The sequence below is a fragment of the Siniperca chuatsi genome, linkage group LG12, assembly GCF_020085105.1.
Source record: "Siniperca chuatsi isolate FFG_IHB_CAS linkage group LG12, ASM2008510v1, whole genome shotgun sequence".
Lineage (NCBI taxonomy): Eukaryota > Metazoa > Chordata > Actinopteri > Centrarchiformes > Sinipercidae > Siniperca > Siniperca chuatsi.
In genome coordinates, this window is record NC_058053.1 from 25,207,914 (window position 1) to 25,230,904 (window position 22,991).

At 40.1% G+C, this 22,991-nt stretch overlaps 2 protein-coding genes across 3 annotated transcripts in view; one reads left to right on the forward strand and one right to left on the reverse strand.

Annotated features, from left to right (window-relative positions):
* Positions 1 to 10,893, forward strand: part of fer1l6 (fer-1 like family member 6) — a 30,603-nt gene extending 19,710 nt beyond the window's left edge. The window contains exons 29-46 of one of the 2 annotated variants that reach the window (XM_044216354.1): positions 722 to 852; positions 950 to 1,072; positions 1,157 to 1,202; positions 2,618 to 2,662; positions 3,751 to 3,845; positions 4,049 to 4,177; positions 4,282 to 4,422; positions 5,435 to 5,562; positions 5,685 to 5,855; positions 6,123 to 6,277; positions 7,796 to 7,938; positions 8,478 to 8,566; positions 8,671 to 8,769; positions 8,961 to 9,081; positions 9,239 to 9,359; positions 9,444 to 9,601; positions 9,722 to 9,822; positions 10,465 to 10,893. In XM_044216354.1, coding sequence (XP_044072289.1) covers positions 722 to 852; positions 950 to 1,072; positions 1,157 to 1,202; positions 2,618 to 2,662; positions 3,751 to 3,845; positions 4,049 to 4,177; positions 4,282 to 4,422; positions 5,435 to 5,562; positions 5,685 to 5,855; positions 6,123 to 6,277; positions 7,796 to 7,938; positions 8,478 to 8,566; positions 8,671 to 8,769; positions 8,961 to 9,081; positions 9,239 to 9,359; positions 9,444 to 9,601; positions 9,722 to 9,822; positions 10,465 to 10,645 — 2,177 coding nt within the window. In that variant the 3' untranslated portion in view covers positions 10,646 to 10,893. The remainder of the gene's footprint in view (positions 1 to 721; positions 853 to 949; positions 1,073 to 1,156; positions 1,203 to 2,617; positions 2,663 to 3,750; positions 3,846 to 4,048; positions 4,178 to 4,281; positions 4,423 to 5,434; positions 5,563 to 5,684; positions 5,856 to 6,122; positions 6,278 to 7,795; positions 7,939 to 8,477; positions 8,567 to 8,670; positions 8,770 to 8,960; positions 9,082 to 9,238; positions 9,360 to 9,443; positions 9,602 to 9,721; positions 9,823 to 10,464) is intronic. The other variant, XM_044216355.1, reaches the window with a different exon arrangement.
* A 792-nt stretch (positions 10,894 to 11,685) lies between these two features.
* Positions 11,686 to 20,871, reverse strand: si:ch211-67e16.4. The gene is made up of 10 exons (XM_044216357.1): positions 20,586 to 20,871; positions 18,718 to 19,210; positions 18,487 to 18,633; positions 17,321 to 17,556; positions 16,219 to 16,341; positions 15,262 to 15,349; positions 14,785 to 14,990; positions 14,507 to 14,593; positions 13,928 to 14,006; positions 11,686 to 12,998 (listed from the first exon to the last, which is right to left on the reverse strand). The coding sequence occupies exons 2-10, from the start codon at positions 19,154 to 19,156 to the stop codon at positions 12,757 to 12,759; spliced, it is 1,647 nt and encodes a 548-aa protein (XP_044072292.1). The 5' UTR covers positions 19,157 to 19,210; positions 20,586 to 20,871; the 3' UTR covers positions 11,686 to 12,756.
* Positions 20,872 to 22,991: the final 2,120 nt, after the last annotated feature.

Sequence of the window (22,991 nt, forward strand, 5' to 3'; positions counted from 1 at the left end):
CTTGTTTTGCTGATACAGTGGACTACAATACCTCTGATAACGATCAACAGCAACTACATTTAATCAATTATAACATACAGTAGTGGTGAAAGTAAAAAGTGTGCCACTAATGACTGTTTAAGGTTAATGTTTGTTGTGTTAGAATTTGTTTTGTCTGTTAGGTCAAATAGCTCTGTACTGTCAACAACAACCACTACATATTCCACAGTTTTTGTTATTGACAGTTCATTTGCCTGCTGTCTATTCTACTGATTGGACAACAGAGAAAAAGCTGCAGTATCAGTGAGTGATTATACGGTCAGAATCAAAACCACTTTTAAATGTATTTTTTCATTTTTTTTTGCCCATCTTTTAAAAAAAATCTTTTTAAACTGAAAAAACGAAGATGTTCTCGGCCGCTAAAACGCCAGATACTCAGAGCGCAAAAACAAGCTACTGAGCTTGTAGATTCAATATTAATTTTGGAAAAAGCAGTCACTTACTGGATTTTTTTTTAGCTTTCAGCCACATCTCATGGCCCTCTGCTGGAAAATGTCCAATTAGTGGACCTTGTGCTAAGAAGTTTTGTCAACATTCCCATTGGAATAATAAGAGAATGAAGATGATGATGATGATACAGGATACAAATATGATTGATTGATTCTCCAGTCCAGTATGCTCAGGCTTGCTTGATATTTTTCTTGTCCCATTGAAAGATTTATTTTTGTCTCGCGTCCAATAGGACTTTTCCAGCCCGCTGGAGAGACCAGTTCAGCTGTAGCACTGACAAATCAGGATTTCCTGATCACTGTGGAGGGTGAAACCCCGCCTCCAGCCCCGCCCACCCTTACACAAGAATCCAGGAGGAAAAGGGTGAAAGTTACTGCATAAATAACTATGTTCTTATGGATCACATGCACCACTGTCTTAAAATCCTTTGCATGTGCATGTGTGTATATTTTAAATCCAGGACAGCAGGACAAAGAGCACTCGTGGTCGTTCCACCAAGAGGAGAAAGCGGACCATCGCTGACGAATCAGCAGAATGTGTCATCGACTGGTGGTCCAAATACTACGCATCTGTAGAGAAACAGGTAGCTCTGATTGTTGAGTTTTGTTGCAAAAGATCTAAAAAAAATTTTTAAAAATACAAATGTGAATATATGTTTGTGTTCAAGGCCAAACAGAAGGACGACTCTCCATTCCCTCAGGTCTTTGAACAAGGTAAGAACTCCAGTCAGTCATGTTGAAGGTGCTCTGTGAACAGTTGGTTGTGTTTTGTTGAATTCAGTGTCAAAGGTCCATATAGTAGACTGGGATGTGATTGAAGTCTAAAACACAAATCTGCAATAATATTTTACACATTATTTAACACTTAATATGAGTAACACCAAGGTCTTTCCCCTTCAACTTCGTCTCGACACCCTACACTTTTCCCCCGAAATGTCCTTTTTTTCTGGAGTGCGGCTGTATTAAAACTCAGTATAGGTGATCAACGTCCACAAAAAGGGAATCAATTCTCCAAAAAGTCAAGGCACACTGCCTCGAAAAGGTACCAAAGTTAAACAGCTTTTATTATAGTGGCTATATGATTATAAACAAGACCAGCAAGTGTCAACCGCACACCAGTCTTCCTCAGAGTCAAGAAATTGCACACACAGACCAGTTAATTAAGTATAAGCTTCAATCACACATGGAAGAATTTTCACAGCCATATCCGGTTCCTTCATTACGCCTGTACTCAATAAAAATAAAAGCTGACAATACCTTCATGGAAATGTTTTATTTCTGCTTCATTGAATCAGTCCTCACATTCTCCTTTGTCAGCTGGTGTGGGTTAATTACCCTCAAAAATAGAAACAGATTGCAGGGTATTGTGAAAGTGTGCAACAAAATTGCAGGTACAAGCTTGAATGACCTTCCTCATTTGTACAATGTTAGGTCTTTGAAGAAGGCCCAGTCAGTCCTGGCTGATCCCAGCCAACCCCTGTCTAAGGAGTTCAAGTTGCTTCCTTCTGGCTGCAGATACATTCTGCCAAGATGCAGGACCAATAGACTGAAAAACTAATTTGTTCCTGTTGCCATTGGCTTTCTAAATAACTCTATGTGATCTTTATATTGTATTTATTGTTTATTGTTTGTCCAGTGGTTTTTGTGGTTACTGTTGGCTGTACAACAAATTGACCCTAAAATTAGTATTTCTGTATCAAATGACAATGTGGACAATGTTACAATGTGAAAGGCAACTGTTTTCTAACAAGTTTGCCATATCAACAAGTTGATGATATGTCAAGGTTGTGTTCACAACTTAGTGCAGGTTTAAAGTGTATGCAACCAACAACTAGTAAACGAACTACAAAAAGTAGTATAGGTTCCACTCCTCACTAGATGTTGGCTGTGGTAGGCAGTTTTGTTGTTTGCCAACAAAAAAGAGAATTAGCCGTATATCAGCATGATCTCACCAGTAATTTTGATCAGCGGAATCTTTGCCAAAACCTCTTCAGAATGCATGTTACGTTCACCACTGATACTATCAATTTAGGTCTATTATAAATATTGTGAGTAAACTCGTCTTCAAAGGGTTATCCCATTATTTTTCTCCTGACCCACACACACACACACATTGTTGTGCGTTGCAGCTTTGCCGTATAGCAGCTTGCTCAGCGATGGAATAGACACCTTGGGTAAGGACAAAGAATTGCAGCTAAAAAGGTTGTGTCATTACGGGACATAAAGCATTTTCAAGCCATTTTTAGCCTTTGCTTCCTGGGAGGAAATCTTCTGCTTGGTAACTTGTTTACTGACAGCTGGAGGCTCGGGGAACTGGTTGTATCTTACTGGCAGGCCTGGCTCCACGATGAAGTGACAGAGGGGGATGTTAAAAACTGCGAGGGGACAATCTTTTCATAAAATAAAATTCATTGATGTAAGCATGCAATAGCCTCAGAAAGGCTAAATAACAAAAACATAAGGCTACTGTTTCAAAATCAAAGAATACATTTATCTAGCAGAGCACTAAATATGTTTTGAATTTATGAACAGTTCTCTGTCAAATCAGCAGGGGGAGGCGCGTAGAAACAGCTGTTTGCGGCTTGCTGCGCTCTCTCTCTCGTTGACTGTCCCTTCACTTCCCTGTCGCCTACACACAACAAACAGCGCTGTCCATGGCTCTGAAACAACAGCTAAGCAATAGTCACGTGTATCTCAGCCAATCATTTTTGCTATTTTTCTATAGATACAAAAAGCTTAAACAGAGGAGGCAAAAAATACAACTGAGGGGCTAAGCCCCCTTAAGACCCCTCGTGGTGCCGGGCCTGCTTACTGGTTTCTGTGGTACAACCCTGTAGATAGATGTAGGCAGCTCTGTTTCAGGATAGTTTAGAGTGTCACACTGTTGATGTACTGGATGTGTGGTTCTGGTGGGTAGCATTTCAAATATTTCTGACAAATTCTCCTGAAATGCGTTAAATGGAAACAAATGAATGATGGTACTTTTTGTACTCTAACAGGTAACGCTTTCAACTTTTGTGTTTCTTCTGGTGGAGATGAAGGGAACTTGGTTTAAATCACTGACATTACTCGTTGGTTTCTGAGTGACACTTTGGTGCCTTGAGTTTCCTAAGTTGCTAAAAAAAACTGACTGAATCGAGTTTGTTCCCTGTTGTTAACCACTGTGTCATCACAATGCAAATAAATGTTTTTGCTTTGTCTTCACATCCATGCTGCGGTGCTTTGTGTCAGTGTTTAAAATATGTCATGTTTGTTCCATCAGTCAGCCAGTCGGATGGAGACAAGAAGAAGAAACAGAAAGGAAAAGGAACCCTGGAGCCAAACCTGGGTCTACCTACTAAATTAGCCACACTCAAGGTACTCAGTTCACAAACACTGCAAGTCCAATAAGATCACAGCAGATACTCAGACTGTTTTAGAATGAAAAAGGACTATTAGCAGCGATGGACTACAGCTAACACAACAGAGATTAAGTTCCTTAATGCTCCAAAAGGCATTATCGGTAACAGTGTGTATAGTCCGAAAAGTTCTGTCCAGTGATGCTGACAATCTCTCTGCAGCTGTACAACAAGGAGCTGGAGGCAGAGTTTGGGCCTTTTGATGATTGGGTGAATACATATGAGCTGTTCAGAGGGAAAGCCAATGAGGAAGAGGGGGCGACTGAAGAGAGATTCGTTGGCAAATTTAAGGTGAGACAATTAGGTTGAATGTCCTCTATGGGTGCTACCTTGTGTAACCATTGACATATCATCACTATTGATCTGATCCACTATGTGCATATGCTTCTCCGCAGGGACGATTCTGCATGTATAAACTGGCTGAGGATGAGGCAGAGGTGTGGGACGAAGCCCCTGACACTGGGCACTTCAGAGTCAACAGAGGAATCCCTCCCAACGGCCCGGTCCAAGTCCTCATACGGGTTTACATCGTCTCTGTGCGTCCTCATTTTTAAGGATCAGTTTTAGAGCTTTAAAGTGTTTACTATGAATGTTCTTTAATGTCCTACAATGAAAGCGTTTAGTCAACAGTCAGAGCTTCCAGTTTGCTGCATTTATGCTGTGTTCAAGTATACGAAGATAAACTTGTTCCCTTTAAGCATGAATCAGGAACTTGTCTCCGAGTCTTCCTGAATAGGAGCAGCATGCACCTGTTATCATCATGTGATCACATTAGGTAAAATCAAGTCATATTTTATTTATATAGCCCAGAATTAGAAATCATAAAGTTGCCTCAGAGGGCTTTACAATCTGTACAACATACATTATTTATGCCTCCGTGTTGAGAGAAAAGGCAAATTCCCGAGCAAAGAAGCAAAACTGACTTCACAGGGTAAACACCCAGAAACAAAAAAGGAGAAATGTGGACACTAAAAGCAAAAGAACAAAGAAAGTGACTATTTGAAGATTTCCATTAAAAGATCATTATCCGTCTTTCCCCTGCTTCAACTCTTTCTAATTTAGGCTATTTTGGACTATTTCTTTAATGTTTGTTTGGTCAATTTTATAACTGAAACATATCACCCATGTTGCATCAAACACCACATTTACTCAAAGGTCGTGATAAAAGTGTAGGCTAAATGTATATCATATATCCCTTTTTAATGGCAGGAGCTTCCCAGGAACACAGGAAGCTTTTTAGGAACTCACAAACATTACCTGCATTTAAACCAGACGTACTGTGGTCTAAATTTAGTCTCTGCTGTGTAGTTTCTGACATCCAAAAAGTCCCTTCTTTGGGTGCAAAGCAATATATTACAAAGAATAACACGACTTCAGCCTCCTCCACATGTATTGTTGTTGTTTTTGCATGCAAAATGACGTTACAAACATGGTCATTGCTTTTTAATTTTGTTGTGTCAAATGACTTCACTGAGCTGTAGTACCATATAGAGTCCATTGCCTTAATACAGGCCAATGGCAGTGTAATGTTCTCTCCTCTCTCCCTAGGCTTCTAACCTGCACCCAGCTGATCAGGATGGGAAGGCGGACCCTTACATTGTTCTTCGGCTTGGCAAGAACGAAATCAAAGACAGAGACAACTACATCCCTAAACAGCTGAATCCAGTGTTTGGAAGGTACATGACTGGCTGACTACATCTTACCCCTATGTTTTAAAGTAGAACCCGCCCCAGTAGTTTCAGGTTTTAAGGCTGACGCAGAACTTCTCACGCTGTTTCTCTGTCCTTCCTTCTTCCAGATCTTTTGAGATGCAGGCAACATTTCCTCAGGAGTCTCTGCTGTCAGTGTTTATCTATGACCATGACTTGGTGGGAGGGGACGACCTGATAGGAGAGACTTGCATTGACCTGGAGAACCGATTCTACAGCCGACACAGAGCCACCTGTGGACTCCCTACTGAGTACAGCCTGTAAGTCTGGGCGTCTGAATTATTTTTCCACTTGGTTCATTTAGGTAAATATTCATCCTGCTGGTTGGAGTAACTCTTACTTCATACCTACTTCATCTCTGTGCAATTATTTTGTTTCATCTGATCAAACAAATTCAATTAAAGGAGGAAAGACTGCCGTGTTTGGAGAAACCTTTCAGAAGCTTTCAGTAAAACCTTATAATTTGTATAAAAATCATACTAAAACAAGTTCCTGTGCCTCCTCTGCCCTTCTCCGTTTGTTGTTAGTGACGGTTATAATGCCTGGAGAGACTGTCTGAAGCCATCAGAGCTGTTGTCTAAGCTGTGCAAAGAGAACGGTCTGGACGGTCCTCATTTCACACCAGGACGCATCACTTTGGCTGACAAAGTTTTCACTGGCAAGACGCTCTTCATGCACGAAGGTAAAGACTGGACACTACATACTGCTCTGCTCTCCCTCCATTTAATATTTATAAGCACTATATAAACATTTAATGAATGGTTTATAACTTACTTATGAGCGGATCTAAGGACATTTTCAAGTGTTTATTAATGTACAGTATTTGTCTTTCATAACGTCTGCTATGAAGACACATTTTATACTATTACAACTGTTTACATTGTCATTCATTATCTGTTTTCCGAGTTATAGTTGTTGACAAATACATTCATAAACACTTATATCTGCTTTCAACCAGTGGTGGAATGTAACCAAGTATATTTACTCAAGTACTATACTTCAGTACAATTTTGAGGTATCTGTGCTTTACTTGAGTATTTCCATTTAATGACACTTCTACTCCACTACATTTCAGAGGGAAATATTGTGCTTTTAACTTCAGCTTTAGTTACTAGTTACTTATCTATGTAAATCTAGATTTGACATAAATAAAAATATGAAGAACTTTTAAAACATGCATGCATTGTAAAAAATGTAACTACCCAACAGTATAGAAAAAATGTGCTTAAACAATTAGTCAATTAATCATTTAGTTGATTTGTCAATTATCAAAAAATGAATAATTTAATCTATTTAATCGTTTAAGTTGTTTCTTGTGCAAAAATGCCTGAAACATTTATGGTTTCAGCTTCTCAAATGTGACAATTTCCTCGTCTTAAATTACAGTAAACAGAAAACAAGACACTCGAAGGTGTCACTTTGAGCTCTGTTTAATTCTGACAATAATATAGAATAAATGGATTGATCACTACAAGAGAAAATGCTGCTTAAACATTAATGCATAAGTAATAATAATCTCATAATATACTAGTCTACTATTAGATATACTATATACACTCACAGGGTCATTTCTCTGCATTGAGTACTTTTGGTACATTTTCCTGATAATACTTTTGTACTTTTACTTGAGTAACATTTCCAATGTAGGATTTTTCTTTTTAATGGAGTAATTTTACAGTGTGGTATTGGTACTTTTACTTAAGTAAAAAATCGAAATAGTTCCTCCACCACTGCTTACAACTACATAATAGTGTGTTATAAACATTTATTAAAAGTTTATATACTGCTTATAAATGCTAAATAGGGGGAGTTAAAGTAAAGTAATGCCCTTTAATCATATGCAGCCACACAGTTACTTATAAAGTGACAACAGTTTTGCTGTAATCCTTGTCAGTAATTGTGGGATTACAAGACGTCACTGAGCCGGGATTTTACCACAGAATTGTCAGCATTGGTACAATCTATCTCACTGTATAATGCATTTTAATATGCGCTATGTTTTTTAGATCAGGAGAATCTTTACCAGTGTTTTATAGTGCTGTATTTCTGATGTATGTGTGAATGTATGTACGTGGATCCTGAGCCTAAAACAGTAGTCTCATTTTTAATGTTAGTTTTTGATAATAATCTTGTGTGTGTGTGTGTGTGTGTGTGTGTGTGTGTGTGACATTAATGATTTTTGTTTGTGTGTACGTCTCAGACGAGCCGGAGGAGTCCTATGAGCACTTGTCTCTGAAGATCCTGCACCGCTGGGCGGAGATTCCAGCTGTGGGATGCAAGCTGGTACCAGAACACATCGAGACCAGAACTCTGTTCAACAAGGCTCGGCCCGGCATGGACCAGGTACTTCTATCATCATCTAACAAAGTACACGGTTCTCTGAATGTAACATGTGATAAAACCAAAATATTTTTACAAACTTTTCCTCAGACAGAAAGTCTTCATTGTTTTTATCAGGCGTTTATATGCTGTCAAACTTTTATCTGTCCCACCAGACTCAATCTTTCAGAATAAAAGCAGAATTTCAACAAATGTAATCTGATTTTAAAACTGCATTAAAGTCAAAATACTTACTGATGGCAAGTACTTTATTCTCACACCAATAATTAATCTATAGTGTAAATTAGAACATATTTTGAGAAATAGTAGACTCATTACTTACAAACTCAGTATTAAACTACTCTGCTTTTATCCTGAAAGCCAGAGGCGAATACTGTTAGTCTAATAGTAGCTGATGGAGCACACCTAAATCATGATCTACACTTAGTGTAATGTTACTTCTTTGGGTTGCAGCCAAGTTTTTTTAATTTATTTTTTTTGGAAGCTCAATGTCTGGCCACAGATCGTTGTGGATCTTCATCAATGTGTGTGCGTGTGTGTAGGGCCAGGTCCAGATGTGGGTAGACATGTTTCCCATGGACTTGCCTCATCCGGGACCTTCAGTGGACATTTCACCTCGAAAACCAAAAGGGTGAGAGCTGTCTCGTTCAGCACTTGAAGGAAGGTTGATAAAACAATATTTGTTTTTGAAAAGGTCAACTAACACCCCCAATGTGTGTGTGTGTGTGTGTTCAGGTACGAGCTGCGTATCATCATCTGGAACACAGAAGATGTGATTCTGGAGGACAGCAACTTCCTGACCGGTCAACAGTCCAGTGATATCTACATCAAGGGGTAATTACAATCTTTCTCCATCTGTTCCAGATATTTAACAGACTTGCTTTTAGTTTGATTATTATAAATAGAAAACAATATATATTTTCTTGTACAGAAATAAGTTGTTAGCCTACTTTTCCCTCCCTTTTATATCCAGATTGTATGTCTAGAAAAATCTCTATGTAAACACTTTCAATCGTTCTCTGTAGCTGGTTGAAAGGTTTAGAGGATGACCGACAGGAGACAGACGTCCACTACAACTCTCTGACTGGAGAAGGAAACTTCAACTGGCGCTTTGTGTTTCCCTTCAGCTACCTGCCTGCTGAGAAGGTACTGACACACAGACGCTGGGTCAGAGCCTGCTGAAATAATCATGACCTTGAATTCCCAGCAGCTCCAGCTATTGTAGGCTGGTGTAGAAAAATTAACTGCAACAGCAAAACAGTGTCACATTGTCAACACCTCTCTTTTCCTCTCTGTCTCACAGGTAGTAGTGGTGAGGAAGAGAGAGAATATTTTCTCTTTGGATAAAACAGAGCAGAAGCTTCCTGCCATCCTCAGTCTGCAGGTCTGGGACTTCGATACACTCTCCTCTGACGACTTCCTGGGTGGGTGTGTGTGTGACTGCTTCTCCATGTGTATCTGTGTTTCTCTATTTGTATATTTGACTGATTGTGTGTGTGTGCGTGCAGGCACGGTGGAATTAGACCTCCATGGTTTCCCTCGGGGGGCAAAGACGGCGAAGTCATGTAAGGTGGACATGTTGACGGACGGGACAGAGAGAATCTCCATCTTCCAGCAGAAGAGATCAAGAGGCTGGTGGCCCTTCAGCAAGTCCGGAGAGCTGACGGTACGTACACAGACACACACACACAAACTGTACAAACCAACATAAACACAAACCAAGTCATACAGATCGACAGGTGTGGAAAGTTTGATTGACAGGTGTGTTGTGCTCTGAATCCATCAGGGGAAAGTGGAGGCGGAGTTCCATCTTGTGACAGCTGAGGAGGCAGAGAAAAATCCAGTTGGCCGAGCCCGCAAGGAGCCGGAGCCGCTGCCAAAACCAAAGTAAGAGCAGCCAAACTAAATCAAATCTGGTGTGTGTTCTTACTGTGAGAGTGTGTGTTCCTTTGACACACTGACTTCACTAGAGTTTACATTGGTTGCATAACAAAGTTAACAAAGTTACTGCTTTTCAACCAAGAAAGTCCCCCACGTCACCCCCTGTAAACCTTATTTACGGTCTTTATGCTAAGCTAAGCTAACCAGCTAAAATAGCCATACATTTACAGTACGGGCATGAGTGGTATCGATCTTCTCATCAAATTCTCGACAAGAAAGCGAATAAGCGTATTTACCAAAATCTTTTCTGCAAACTGTATGCGTGTATTTAACATGCGTAGACATGGAAATTAAGAAATTGTGGTTTAATGAGTCGGCTTACACATGACCTGTCACTGAGCCCACCATCAACAGCATGCCATAAGGCTTGTCCTAATAGTTTATTTGCCAATTCAGTCACTTTTATAACTAACACAAAGCCCTGATGACTTTTTTTATGTATTCGTGACAAAGCTCTAACACCATTTGTATGTCATTTTTGTCAGGATTATCCAAAGCTCTCTTTTAATTAAGCTGTTAAAAAAAAAACCAACACTACTGAATAAAACTACTTTATTCTCTTTTCTCCTCATTATCACCTTCCCACAGTCGTCCAGACACCTCCTTCTCGTGGTTTGTCAATCCATTCAAGTGTTTCTTCCACTTGGTGTGGCGAAGCTACAAGAAGTACATCATCATCGCCCTGATCCTGCTCATCACAGTGCTGTTCCTCGCCCTGCTGTTCTACACCCTGCCAGGAGCCATTTCTCAGAAGATAGTCAATGGATAACACACACATCGAGACTATGTTCACACTGTAGTTCTGAACTACAGTGACGGCATACGTCATGACAAGACAACAAGAACTTTGCCATTTCAACAGCTCGTCCAAATGTGACCAAGAAATGCAGCCTTTATTTTTGGCCAAAGTTTAAAAGGACACACCTGGTGTATCCTTGACAGCTTTTTATTCCAATTTGAATAACGTTTGCTGAAAACTACAGTGCTCATCTTAAACCCCAAAAAAATAATGGGAGTACATGTTCATGACCTGATTTTAAAGATTTACATCAACAAATGGGCCATAGGGTCGTTGTAAACTAGCACATTAGTTTTTGGTCTTTTCGTGGGAATTCTTGGCAATAACAAAAATCTAGAATAGTGCCAGCTTTAGCCTTTTAAGTGTAGGTTCTGATGTTTTAAAGTCTATGTAGCTACAATACTCACATGCCAAATGGTACCTTGAAAGAGTTATTGATCACTGGAATTCATCATCCTCTCCATACTGGCTATGAAGAGATCCCGTTGTTGCGCCACTAAACAGTAAGAAGTAGTGAACAAAATCCACAAAAAGCATTCTGTTTAGCCAAAGCTATTATGAGACTCCAGCAATCTGAGTTGACAAACTAAGTGGGTATTTTCCAAATTTATGGTCTCTTTATTCACAAAATTTGAAAAACAGTGTTTCTTTGCTGAGCAGCCATGGCGGGATTCATAGCCGGGACAAAAAAGTGGCAATAAACCTGCACATGTCTGCGGGCATGAAGATACCGCCGTTTTGCTTCAGCGGAACTATACTATTCATTTTTCCACAGAAGAAGGGCTGTGGATTTTATCCCCATCTCTTACAGTGTAGTCATGCTATGAAGGAATTGCTTTACAGCCAGTATGAGGAGGGATGATTGCAGCAACCAATAACTCTTTCAACATACTGCAGTGTTATCGGAGTGTTGACTTTAAAAACTCTGAACCTATGCTTTGAGCTTATCTTCATTTACATATCTGTTAAGGAAGAGTCAAGTTTTGCTAAAATAAGAGATCAACACAATGCTTATTTCAGCTGCATTTATTGTAACTGAACATTCTTTTGTGAGTTGGCCAAACTACAAAATGAAAATATTTTTCTTGTTAGCAGCCTTGACACGTTTCTAGTAAGCAACTCTGCAAGTCAGTGTCTGTCAAAGATGGTTTCTCAGAGAACAAGTAACACTTCTCAGGTAATTTCTTTGTGTCCTCATCAGGCCAAGTAAAAGTGCGTGTCTCGTACACATTTCAACTGCATTTATAACAATCACCCACGCACTGGACAACCTACTCTGTCCAATATTTAAAAAGGAAGTCACATGCACACTATAAAACATAATGATAAATTGTCCCTGTGGCACTATATTTCAATCAAATAAACATTTCCCTTTGAAATACATCAACAGTGAACATGTGCAGGAGAGCGTGAACTTACTTTTGAAGGTTTCTACATTTACAGAGCTTAAACTATAAAGTATTTAAATTTAAATAATTTATACGTTTCCTGTGTATAGGAGAATTAGATTATATAAGATTCTGAATGTTGTTGGAAGTGTGAATATTTGAATGCATTACATTTTATGTATGAGTTTACAGTGTCTGTTGCCTGTGTTGGTCTACAGATACTGGATTTTGTGTGTAACTGATATAAAATGAGAGTAAAGGATTTCTCATGAGTACATAGCAAAGACAAAGAGATCCATATCAGGTGCTCTAATTTTTTTTGTCTGTACATATGGGTAGGGATAAGGTGCTTCTAAGTTCGACATGATGAGGATCCACCATGGACTGAAACATTGTCATCTATGCTCAGTAAAGAAGTGAATTCAGTTTTAACGTGCAGGCTCTGCTTTTATTGTGATGTGAATGGAAGTTCAGTGTAAAGTAAGCAAGTTCTCTGCAAAACCAGACCAAATGTTTCAAGGACAATGTGTTTGATTAATGACGCTCAAAGTTAATGAAACACAAAGATGGCTGCATCACCCTTCAAGTACAGACTACAATCTGTTCTGACCCCTCCTGAACACCAACAATGACATATTTGACACATTCCTCATTCCTACAATCTCTCTGTGCACTGTTCTGGTTTCAAACATCTCACTGCAAGATATCTGTTTCTGCCAGAGAGATACTCTGCTGCGATAGGCTGACCTGGGGGTAGGAAGAGGATGATGATGTCACAGTGTGCTGATGTGGAGCCATGTTGGGGCCTCTCAGGAGCAGAGAGGAGGAGGAGGGTATGAAGGGGAGAGTGGACGAGATGCTGTTTGCTGCGGACATGTTGAGGAAGCTGTTGGACTGAGACAGTGATGAGCTCTGCCGACTACTCGAGGTGGCAGCTGAAACACAAGATGCAAATTTATTGGTTAAAAAAGTCTTTGTTTAAGGTTTGTATACATCAGTAATAATGACAAGCCCCAAACAGGCCTTTACAGGGTTTCTCCCAGGGAATTAGTTAGTAAAAAATAAATAAATAATAGACTATTCTCTACTTAGACTATATGACTGGGCTTAGTCAATGGGGGAAAACTGACTTCAACTCAGACCGCATTTGGTAAATGTGTGTGCAGCTGGCGATTATAAAACTACCTTCTTCTGCTCAAGCGCCTCTGCTTGTGTGGTGAGTTTTTCCTCACACATCCATCTGAATCGAGCCATTTGCCACTTTGTTTCTACACTTCAGTCATCGTCACCTGCTGAGCTAAATCACACTGATCATGACACATCTCGTCTTGTGATCAGTTTAGTTAATAAATGACAACATCGGCCTCGCTTTAAATATGTGGCCTTCACTGTATGATATAACACCTTTGCTCATTTTCCCTGAATATCAATGTTATATTTCATAACATTTGTCTTTGACATAAGCAGAGGCTGTTGTTTTGGGCGAAATGGCACACCTGCTAAAATATGCTGCTCTTTTATCTGGAGGGAAGAACGAAGCTCAATCATCGGTTATGAAGATGAACACAGGACCAAGAAACTTTTTGGCCACAGTGGCTGGTACTACTTTTACTAATCACTTTGACTACTTCAGTAACTGTACTTCAGTACTTCTCTCTGCACACACGTATCATCCTATTGTGTTGAATGGGCCTTCAGAAATGGGAGAGTCTGGATGTTGCCAAAGTGCTCTGCTTTGGAACCAGAATTCAAAACTGTGACTGAGGAATGACACAGGCAAGTAACAACTGGGACAGAACAGTTGACAACAACAAAAAAAATAAAAAATAAAACAGAAGTAAGTCCAAGCTGTGTCTTATCTTACCACAAGGCACTCTGAGCTGCTGATGCTGGCTGCTGATGGGAAAGCCAGTTTGAGAAAGACCTTCAGTGCCACCTTGAACCTAAGAGTGAGCAAGACAAAAGTTACAGGCTTTGTCTTATTGGGAAGGAAGGTTCCTTCTATGTAAATGATACTCGAGTCCTAGTGAGTAATAGTGAGGTCTGTAGGTAGCAGCTTATAAATATTCAAAACTAAACCATGTAGTGGATACTGTGCAATTAGGTAATGTATTGACCATGAAATCTTAAGTAGGATTTGCTGCTGTTATGTTAGTGAAGGTATCACCTACTAGCTTGAGTGACAGCTCACAAATAAAGTTGTGTGACTCCATATTAACATCTCTCACACAGAATGAACTGAAATGCTTCATTCAAAATCAGCCAAAACACGGACACTAAAAAAATTATTTCCATGCAAGTCAACCTGAATGACACGGTTTTGAGACGTAAAAATGTTTCCTAGAGCTAAATAGGACACTTCCTTGTGTCAGGGGCATAGCCATTGTCTTACTCTACATCATGTACCCCTTTCTGTGATCAAAAAGCCACAGTCATTACTGACCTGAGCCTGGTTAAGACAAGCCTGGAGTTTCCTTTTTGCCCTCCACCTGGCCACCCTCAGCCTGGTCTTCTCCCGACGCTCTCGCACCTTCAACACAACGTCATCACATTTTACATTAAATATAAGCAACTACAAGAAGACACTTTGATAGAAGACGTCCCTTTAAACTCTACAACCTTTAAACGTTTTTATGTGAACATGTCACATAGATTATTTCTAGAATATGTATAATATTTTGTTAAGGACGGAGTCCGCCCTGTACACTATGGTTGACTAGCCAGATCTGCCAGCAGAGGCTGAGGCAGTGTTTTCTCCAGCTCCCTGCGTCTGCTGAGGCTTCGCCGGCGGAGCTCATTCCTGCGCAGTTTGTATTCTTCATAAAGGCTGAGGTCTTTAGTCCAGGGCCGCACCGCCTGGCGAGGTGGGATACTGGGTGGCAAGGCCGCCATCGACGGCAGGGAGGCCGAAGGCTGAGGCATCAGATCTGAGAGCACACACATGGAAAGGTTTGCAGTGGGGGTTTTTTTTTTAACAAATCAAATTAAGTACAGATTATACCAATATGTCAGGTTGCTGATTTATATAATTAATCCTGGCCTTCAGCTATAAGAGCAGTGATCAGTATTGCTTTTTTGACCAGGGGGAATAAGAAGTGGAACCATATCTTTGCAGTCAACACTGCAAATGCAAGTTCTTGAGCTCACCTTATAAAACTAGCATGTGCATGACACACTCACACACACAGATCTACTCACAGTTGCTTGGTTCGGCTGAGCTGAAGTCTGTAGTGTGATTTCTCTGGCTTGCTGGGAGTCCTGACCATTCTGTCACTGAGCTTTGAGCCTGGAGGAACAGACAAAAACACGAATTCTCTTTCAGAATCAGAATCAGAAATACTTTATTGATCCCCGAGGGGAAACTCTTTTGCTACAGCAGCTCACTGTCACATCAGTGCACACAGGAATATAAGTACTAAGCAAAAAATGTATAATACACTATAATACAGGTCAGAAAATAAATTAAGTACCAAGTGGGTATAAGTATAAAATAAAATAAGTGTGAAGTACAAAGTGGGTTTACCGGTTGATGATAATAATACGGTATAAAGTAATAGTGCATGAACTGTCAAGTTAAGTGTAGCTTATTAAGATTATAATGAGACTGAGGATATTGCACAGCAGTAATAGAGGTATGAATAAATATCAATATCAATAAATAGGGAATTTTAAACTGAAAAGAGTATTAACACAGAATATTGCACAATTGTGTCAAGTATTGCATAGATGTAATGATCAATGTCCAGTTTAATGACTAAGGGTCATACAGACTAACACTTAAAGAGTTTGATGGCCACAGGCAGGAATGACTTCCTGTGGCGCTCTGTGGTGCATTGTGGGGGGATGAGTCTTCCGCTGAAGGTGCTCCTTTGCTTGACCAGCACGTCATGGAACGGGTGGGAGACACTGTCCAAGATGGCATGTAGTTTGGCCAGCATCCTCCTCTCTGACACCACCGCCAGAGAGTCCGGCTCCACCCCCACAATAACGGAGCTGCAGCAACAGGCAGCATGCACGTTGGCGCGTGCGCACTACAAGGAGGAGGATCAGTCCTCTAGTAGTTTCACAGATTGTTCTGAACAGTCAGTGATATTTAGTGCATTCTAGGAGTTATCTTGTGATGAGTTATCTTGTGATGATCAGCTCTAACCTTACCTCTGACTCTGGAAGATGACCCTGCTGCACCTGGCAGTCCAGCAGCAGAGTGGCCATCACCTCCTGCTCGTCCTCTGCCTCCTCCTTAATACAGATCACCTCCTCCTCCTCCTCCTGCTTCACCTGCATTACAACAGGGGGCAACCAGGACTTTAGGTCTGCGATGAGAAAAGTGTAATACCTCAACTAGTTTACTTCTAAACATTTCAGATGCGAGTCCTCTAGTAGTTAGGGAGATTGTCCGGTAACATATGTGTACCTTTATTCAGTTTAATACTTTTCTGTCTAGGTCAGCCTTGGAGTGTTTTTTGTGTTAGTACAGTATATTCTCTGGTGAACTTTGGCATCAAATTAAAGGAAACACCAGAATAAATGAGTAGAGAAACATTATATAAGATGCTACCGTACAGGTGACGGGCATTTTCCTGGCATGATTTGAATCCAAGGGGATTCAGTTAATGACATAAACCAAAGAAAAGCAGAAAATCCTCATATTTGAGAAGCTGGAACAAGCAAATGCTTAGAATTTTGGTTTGATAAATGACTTAAATGGTTAATGAATTATAAATTGTTTTGGTTTTATTTTCTGTTGATTGATTAATCAGCGTTTCAGCATTAGGTATGACTGAATGCAAAAATGTAATCTTTAAAAGCACCTTTCTTTTCTTGTTTCAAATTTTTCTTATCTTAATTTTGTCTCTTCTGTTGTATTTTGCATGTTTCATTCTGTGAAGCACACATTTTCTATGATGAGCACCACACGAAATGTATTATTATTAGAACTACGATATTTATTAAGTATCAGTCACAGCAATATTTTGACTTCTGGTCCGGTTCTACATGCTCAATGATGACAAGTAAAATCAAATAAAATTAAATGTAACTGAATTATTGGTATTTTTGTACTTAAAGCACAAATAAATAATAATTAAATATACTTTCTCTAAGCATTTGTTTCTTCTACTGTGCTCTCCTACTACAAATATAGTAATATAGAGAGCCAGCCTTTTCTCGTAGTCCTTGTTTTAAAAAGGTCAGAGGTCAAAGCGAAGAGCACGTAGGGCCACTTCAGTATGGTGTGCGTATGCATGTGTGTTGTCACCTGTGGAGCAGAGGAGGGCAGAGTGGAGCTATCGGCCTGGGTGGAACCATCTGGGGACAGCGTGCCAGCAGCTGACTGCTGCCCCAGATCCAGAGTAAGGGCCTGGACAGGAGGAGGGGCCACGACAGCGTCTACACCTTCTGTATGTGGCTGCAGAGTGATGGTCCACTCACAGTCGTCCTCCTGATCGTCATCCTTGCTCTGAGCTGTGTCGCGCTCTGTGGAACAGAACAAAACTGCACAAACATAGACATGTGTTGTTTATCTGTGCAGGGATACACTGTGATAATGATATTTTCTCAATGCATACGCAGCTGACTCTCTAAGGTTTCCTATTCTCCATTCAGAGTACAGCCTGACCAGTACTGGACTTTCAAGGCCAATTCCGGCAGCAACATTTGAGAGTTTAAAAAATACAATAATGATGATAGTATATCAGCCTATAATCAGTATTTTGTTTACATAAACACATATAAACATTTTTGATGAGCATTCCTTAAATGTATTCATTTTTTTAAGATTTAAAGAATTCTGACCACTGTACAGAATGTAATGATTGGGACATTTTTAAGTTAAAAAATAAACTAATCAGTGCTCTCTGGTGGACAGACTGTGTAGTGAAGACACTGTTTCTAAATTACCTCAAACATATCTTTTATATTTCTTTACTTAATTTCTTGTTACAACATGTACACCGATACCAACCTGCAATAAGCTCAAATTAGCCTATATATATATTATTGGTCTAGCTCTAATTTAAGGAGTGAAGAAAATGCAAAACCATCCAACATTCACCCTCAATGTCATTGCTGGAGACACAAGCAAGCTGCGATTCAGTGAGCCCTAACTTTAAATCAATAATAAATGGCCAGTTAGCATCAGTTGTTGGTGCCTAGAACCTGACCAGTAGAGAAATTTTGGGGCAGAAGCTGAAACAGATATTAGAGGCAAAAACAATTCCAATGCGAAAACAACAATTGATATTTAGATTTTGATGTATTTCTACCTTATTCTTACTTTAGACAACCACCAGACCTTTCAAATCTCATGTGGTGAGGGTAGCAGGGACAGAAAATAAAGTTGGGAGGGAACAAATGTAGGAAGGTATGCGGCAGCACACACACACACATTCGCTCATCCCACCCCTGAACCCCTCAGCTCTATACCTGTACTGCTGTCCACAGATTCTGTTGGTGTGTTCACAGGGAGTGAGACAGGCAGCAGCAAGTCAGACGGGTCGGAGCTGGTAACTCCCACATCTGAATGGCAGCACACTCTGATCGCACACCTGCTCGTGCTCTGCGGAGAGGTGCCTTCAGGGAGTACAAACACAGGAACGAGTGAGACTCACTGGAGTGGACAGCCAAGTAGGAGTCAGTCATTTCTGCGGTTATTACCTTGATTGCTTCTCGTCAGTGGTCCCTCAGGGGTCCTGGTCTGAGTTGAGCATGATGGAGAGGTCTCGGTGGAGGAAACATTTGCACCACCTCTCTGTGCTTGGGCGAAGGTGGACGGGTGGATGCGGACAAGAGTGGAGACTGAGGCTCTCTGCTGCAGCTCCTCCTCCACTCCCTGCCTGTAGTACTTCAGCTTCAGCTCGGTGTAGCGCAGCTTGGCACGAATATTGTCATTCTCCTTCTCTTTTACAGCCTTTTCCCTCTGCAACGCCATGATGTCCCTCTTCATCAGCACCACCTGGGCTTTCAACTCCTCAAATTTGACTCCGACCACTTTGAGCATCTCTGCCAGCACCGTCTCCACCGCTCCGTTCACTGCTCGCTCAACCACGGCACCCATCTGGCCTCGGATCAGCGACACGGCAATGCTGATATCCATTTCGAAAAGATCTCTGACCCCAAAATGGCTGGAGAAGGTTCTTCAAATGTTCACCTGCATGCACAATTACATCGCAGTTTAATCATTCAGCTCTTTGTCTACAACTATGTGACTTAATCTAACTGTCTAAATAGCAAGAGCATAAAAAAATATTATAATACAGAGAAATAAACCACACTGAACATTTAATCTTAAGTTTTTGTCAAAGTTATATCATCATCATCATGCGGTAATACATTTGTGTGCAAGGACTGAAAACTCTCTTCTGTGAAGCGATCAAGGAAGATTGGACATTTAAGATTTGAGAGTGAACTGCCAAAAAGAAATATATTGATTAGCCATGCTGTTGGAAAATCAAGCAGGGACAGGAAAAAGATCATGTGAATTACTTTTCTTTCTTTTTCTTTTTTTGTATTGAATAGCTGCAAGCTCTCCCCTCGAAAGCTTGCTTGGAAAAAAAACCATCAAAATGGTGTCATCTTTGTATGACATGCCAGACAATTAATTTTTTTTTTTTTTAATATAAAAAAGATCCAAAGACCAAAACCATATTTCTTAAATTTTGTTTCAGATATCACAACCACTACTTCACTGACATGTGTTTGGGGTAATAAGCATTTCCACTGTGAAGAAAACTGTCTACAGTGTGGACTTTGTCCACACAAATAGAATGGTGTACATGTCAAACCTAATAAAACATAATGCACCACAGCCTAAAATGTTATGTTAATGCAAGGACATCCCAACATTATGATAAATAAATGATGAACCAAATTAAATATGACAATGCCTAATAACTGACACACACATTCATATTGTTTTCATTTCATGGTATACTACCGACAACAGCAGGCATGACAACAAGAATCAGATTAGTACTCTGCATTAGTTAATACACTTTGTTAAGTATTTGGTATATGGATCAGCTCGGAAAAATGTCATTGGTGCACATCAAAGTTTTGTGAATGTTATTCTTCCACCTGCAACAGGATGTCAGTGACTGCATTTATTTTGAAACATGTAGGAACATAATGCATCTACCCATGTACACTGTGCGACATGTGCTGTGCTGGATAATGAGCTACATGGAGTTGTAAAACTTGCAAAGCTGGATACACAAGGGAGCATAAGACAAAATTGGTGGTGCAGTTAGGGTAAATAAATGCAAGTCTGTAGGATAAGGTACTTGTGTTAGTTAAGTTCAGTTAAGTTCCAGTTCAGAAACTTTAGCGGACACATTTCTGACTCTTTAGAGCAGAAACAAACTGTCTGTTTATGCTGACATTATAAAACAGTGGTGCAGACGGTTTAAGACCTAACGTTATCGTAGCGCCTTTGAGTCTGCCCGTAGTGTCTTTACTGGTCAGACTGTGTTGAATGGCGCCCATTAAAGTCAAAATTAGGATGAAAGAGAAAACATTTTACTCACCGTTTGTGCTTGTTTGTGATAAACACTTTAGTCAGTTAGCTGATTGCTAACTTAACGTTAGCTAACGCGAAGCTTCTAATACAACGTTAGCTAGTTAGGCACACAATTCGTAACATTAGCTATCTGTAAAGACTGTTAAATGGTATTTTCCCATTACATTGACTCCCATTTTCAAAAATAGTTTCTTTCAACATACGTTTGGGAATAAATCTGAATAATAGTGTTGTTTTAACAATCTCAACGGTAACGCTACATGGGGAAGTGCTTCCGGGGTCAAAACATCTATGACGTAAACCGGGTGAATCGTCTATTGGAGTGATGATCACTCTGTGATAAAATTGGTGCCTCTTTTTCTGCCTCTTCTGCAGTCAGGTAGTGTGTGTGCATATGGAAGTTATTCAGTAAAACACTAGAGATACATTGGGTATGACACAGGCTTGTGAAAAACAAATAACATTAAAGGAATAGTTCTACATTTTGGAAAATGCCAGGAAATAGTTAGCTATTCAATTTGTGGGCTTAAAATGCATTTCTGTTTCATTACATTACATTTGTTTAGCTGATGCTCTTATCCAAAGCAACTGCATTCAACCATGTGGATACAACCCAAAAATTGCAAGAATCATGCAAGTACATCAACTGATGCTGAACTGCTTCAAGTGCTACATTTAGCAATAATAAGAGATGCAGAAAGAGGGGTTTTTAATGGGCCATGGTGCAGTCTGAACAGGTGAGTTTTCAGTCTGCGACAGAAGATGCGTAGAGTTTCTGCTGTCCTGATGTCAATGGGGAGCTCGTTCCACCATTGTGGAGCCAGGGCAGAGTAATATTGAAAGACTTCAATCACAGGGATTTGATGACCAAGAAAAACAGAATAATGCCAGCCATACCGTTTATTTACTGTTGCCATAGTAAAGTCGAATATGTTGTAAGGTGTTTCATTTATTTATCCCCTGCAGATTTCTATCATCCATTCTCTTCAGGTCCAGGCTCATTACATAGTGGGAAAACTGACCTTTTCATGTCTCTGTGTTTTGTGTTGCACTACTAATAACCAACCAGTGAGAATAAAAGTGAAACAGCTGGCCTTCTCCTGGCATGTGGGATAACTGAGCTTTTCCAAAATGTCTTAGAGATCCTGTTGTTTACTTTGTTAGTTGCATGTTTGGGCCTCCACTGTGGTGCAGTTTGTTTAATTGCTCTCACAGGATAATGAAGATAATCACACGCTGACCACTTCTACTGCAACAACTGCACATCCAAGTAACTGCTCAAAAACAGCAGCCACGCCCTCAGAGGTAGTCGTTACATATGCTATTAAAATGAAAGTCATCACAACTGAAAGTCTCTGAGACTGTATAATAAAATGACATGTTGAATCTTTTTGATAATTTTACTTAGGTGTGAGATATTTGCTAAGAGAAGCATCCCATGAGGCCAAAACACAGTAGCCGTCGGGTCATACAGTAATTAGCTGTATGAAGCCTGGCTGCAGCCAGCCCCGTTCCCTGCGGCCTGTTCGCCACTGTAGAGGCTGCACACTGGGGAGGTCACAGTAGAGGTCCTAATGACACTCATTACAGTAAGCTTACATCACCTCTGGGCTTGTGTGTGTGGCCCAGTGTCCCAGTGCTATTGAACTTTCTGTGTCCAAATAAGTTTGAGGGTGGGTTAATTAACTCACTTGTATTTCATCACAATGACTGGAAAAAACATTTCAATTCATCCATCTAACACACACATATCAAAACAATTCATCATTTAGTTTTTAGGATGCATTTGTAACCGGGTCATATGTGCAGCAACTTCTTGTTTATACAAATACACAAAATCTATCAAGTTATAGTCAACACCTGACTAGAAAGGCCTCCAAACCTAGTATGAGTACACTGTGTATCTGGAAAGTTCAAGTTCAAAGCCCGTCCTCTTCTTCTTCTGCAGTCCCAACTGTAGCGTACTAGCACTGTGCTGCTAGCTTAAAGTTGTGGCAAACTAAACAAACTCCTGTTTTGTCTATATATTTATTTCATTAGTGTAGGAGCAGTTTTATTTACACGGAGGTTCTGCTTTATTACTTGTTGTTGTCAGAATAAATGGAGATCCTCTCCAAAGAGTTCTGTGTCATGGCAACACAACGCAGAAGCCCACATTTACTGTGACCATGTAGATCACCATGGTAACCTATGCTGCATGGCTAACCTGAGCTGGACCAGCTTAACTTAAAAGAGGATCAGATCAAAACCTGCCAACAACCCTACTACTGACCAATCAGATCCCTGGAACGACAGAGTCCTCATTACAAGATCTCAATATGGACACAAGTACTGACTTTACAATAAAGTGATATAAGTAATAAAGAGCAATAGATATTTGTATAGATCAGTAGAATCACTTTGCTGTCCCTGG

Excerpts from the sequence above, each read along its gene's own strand:
- si:ch211-67e16.4 (XM_044216357.1), bottom strand. The coding sequence starts at position 19,156 with ATGGATATCAGCATTGCCGTGTCGCTGATCCGAGGCCAGATGGGTGCC. Across the intron at positions 14,991-15,261 it reads CTCAGCCGAACCAAGCAACT|ATCTGATGCCTCAGCCTTCG; the intron begins GTGAGTAGATCT and ends GTGTGCTCTCAG. Across the intron at positions 12,999-13,927 it reads GCAGCTCAGAGTGCCTTGTG|CTGCCACCTCGAGTAGTCGG; the intron begins GTAAGATAAGAC and ends CTTGTGTTTCAG.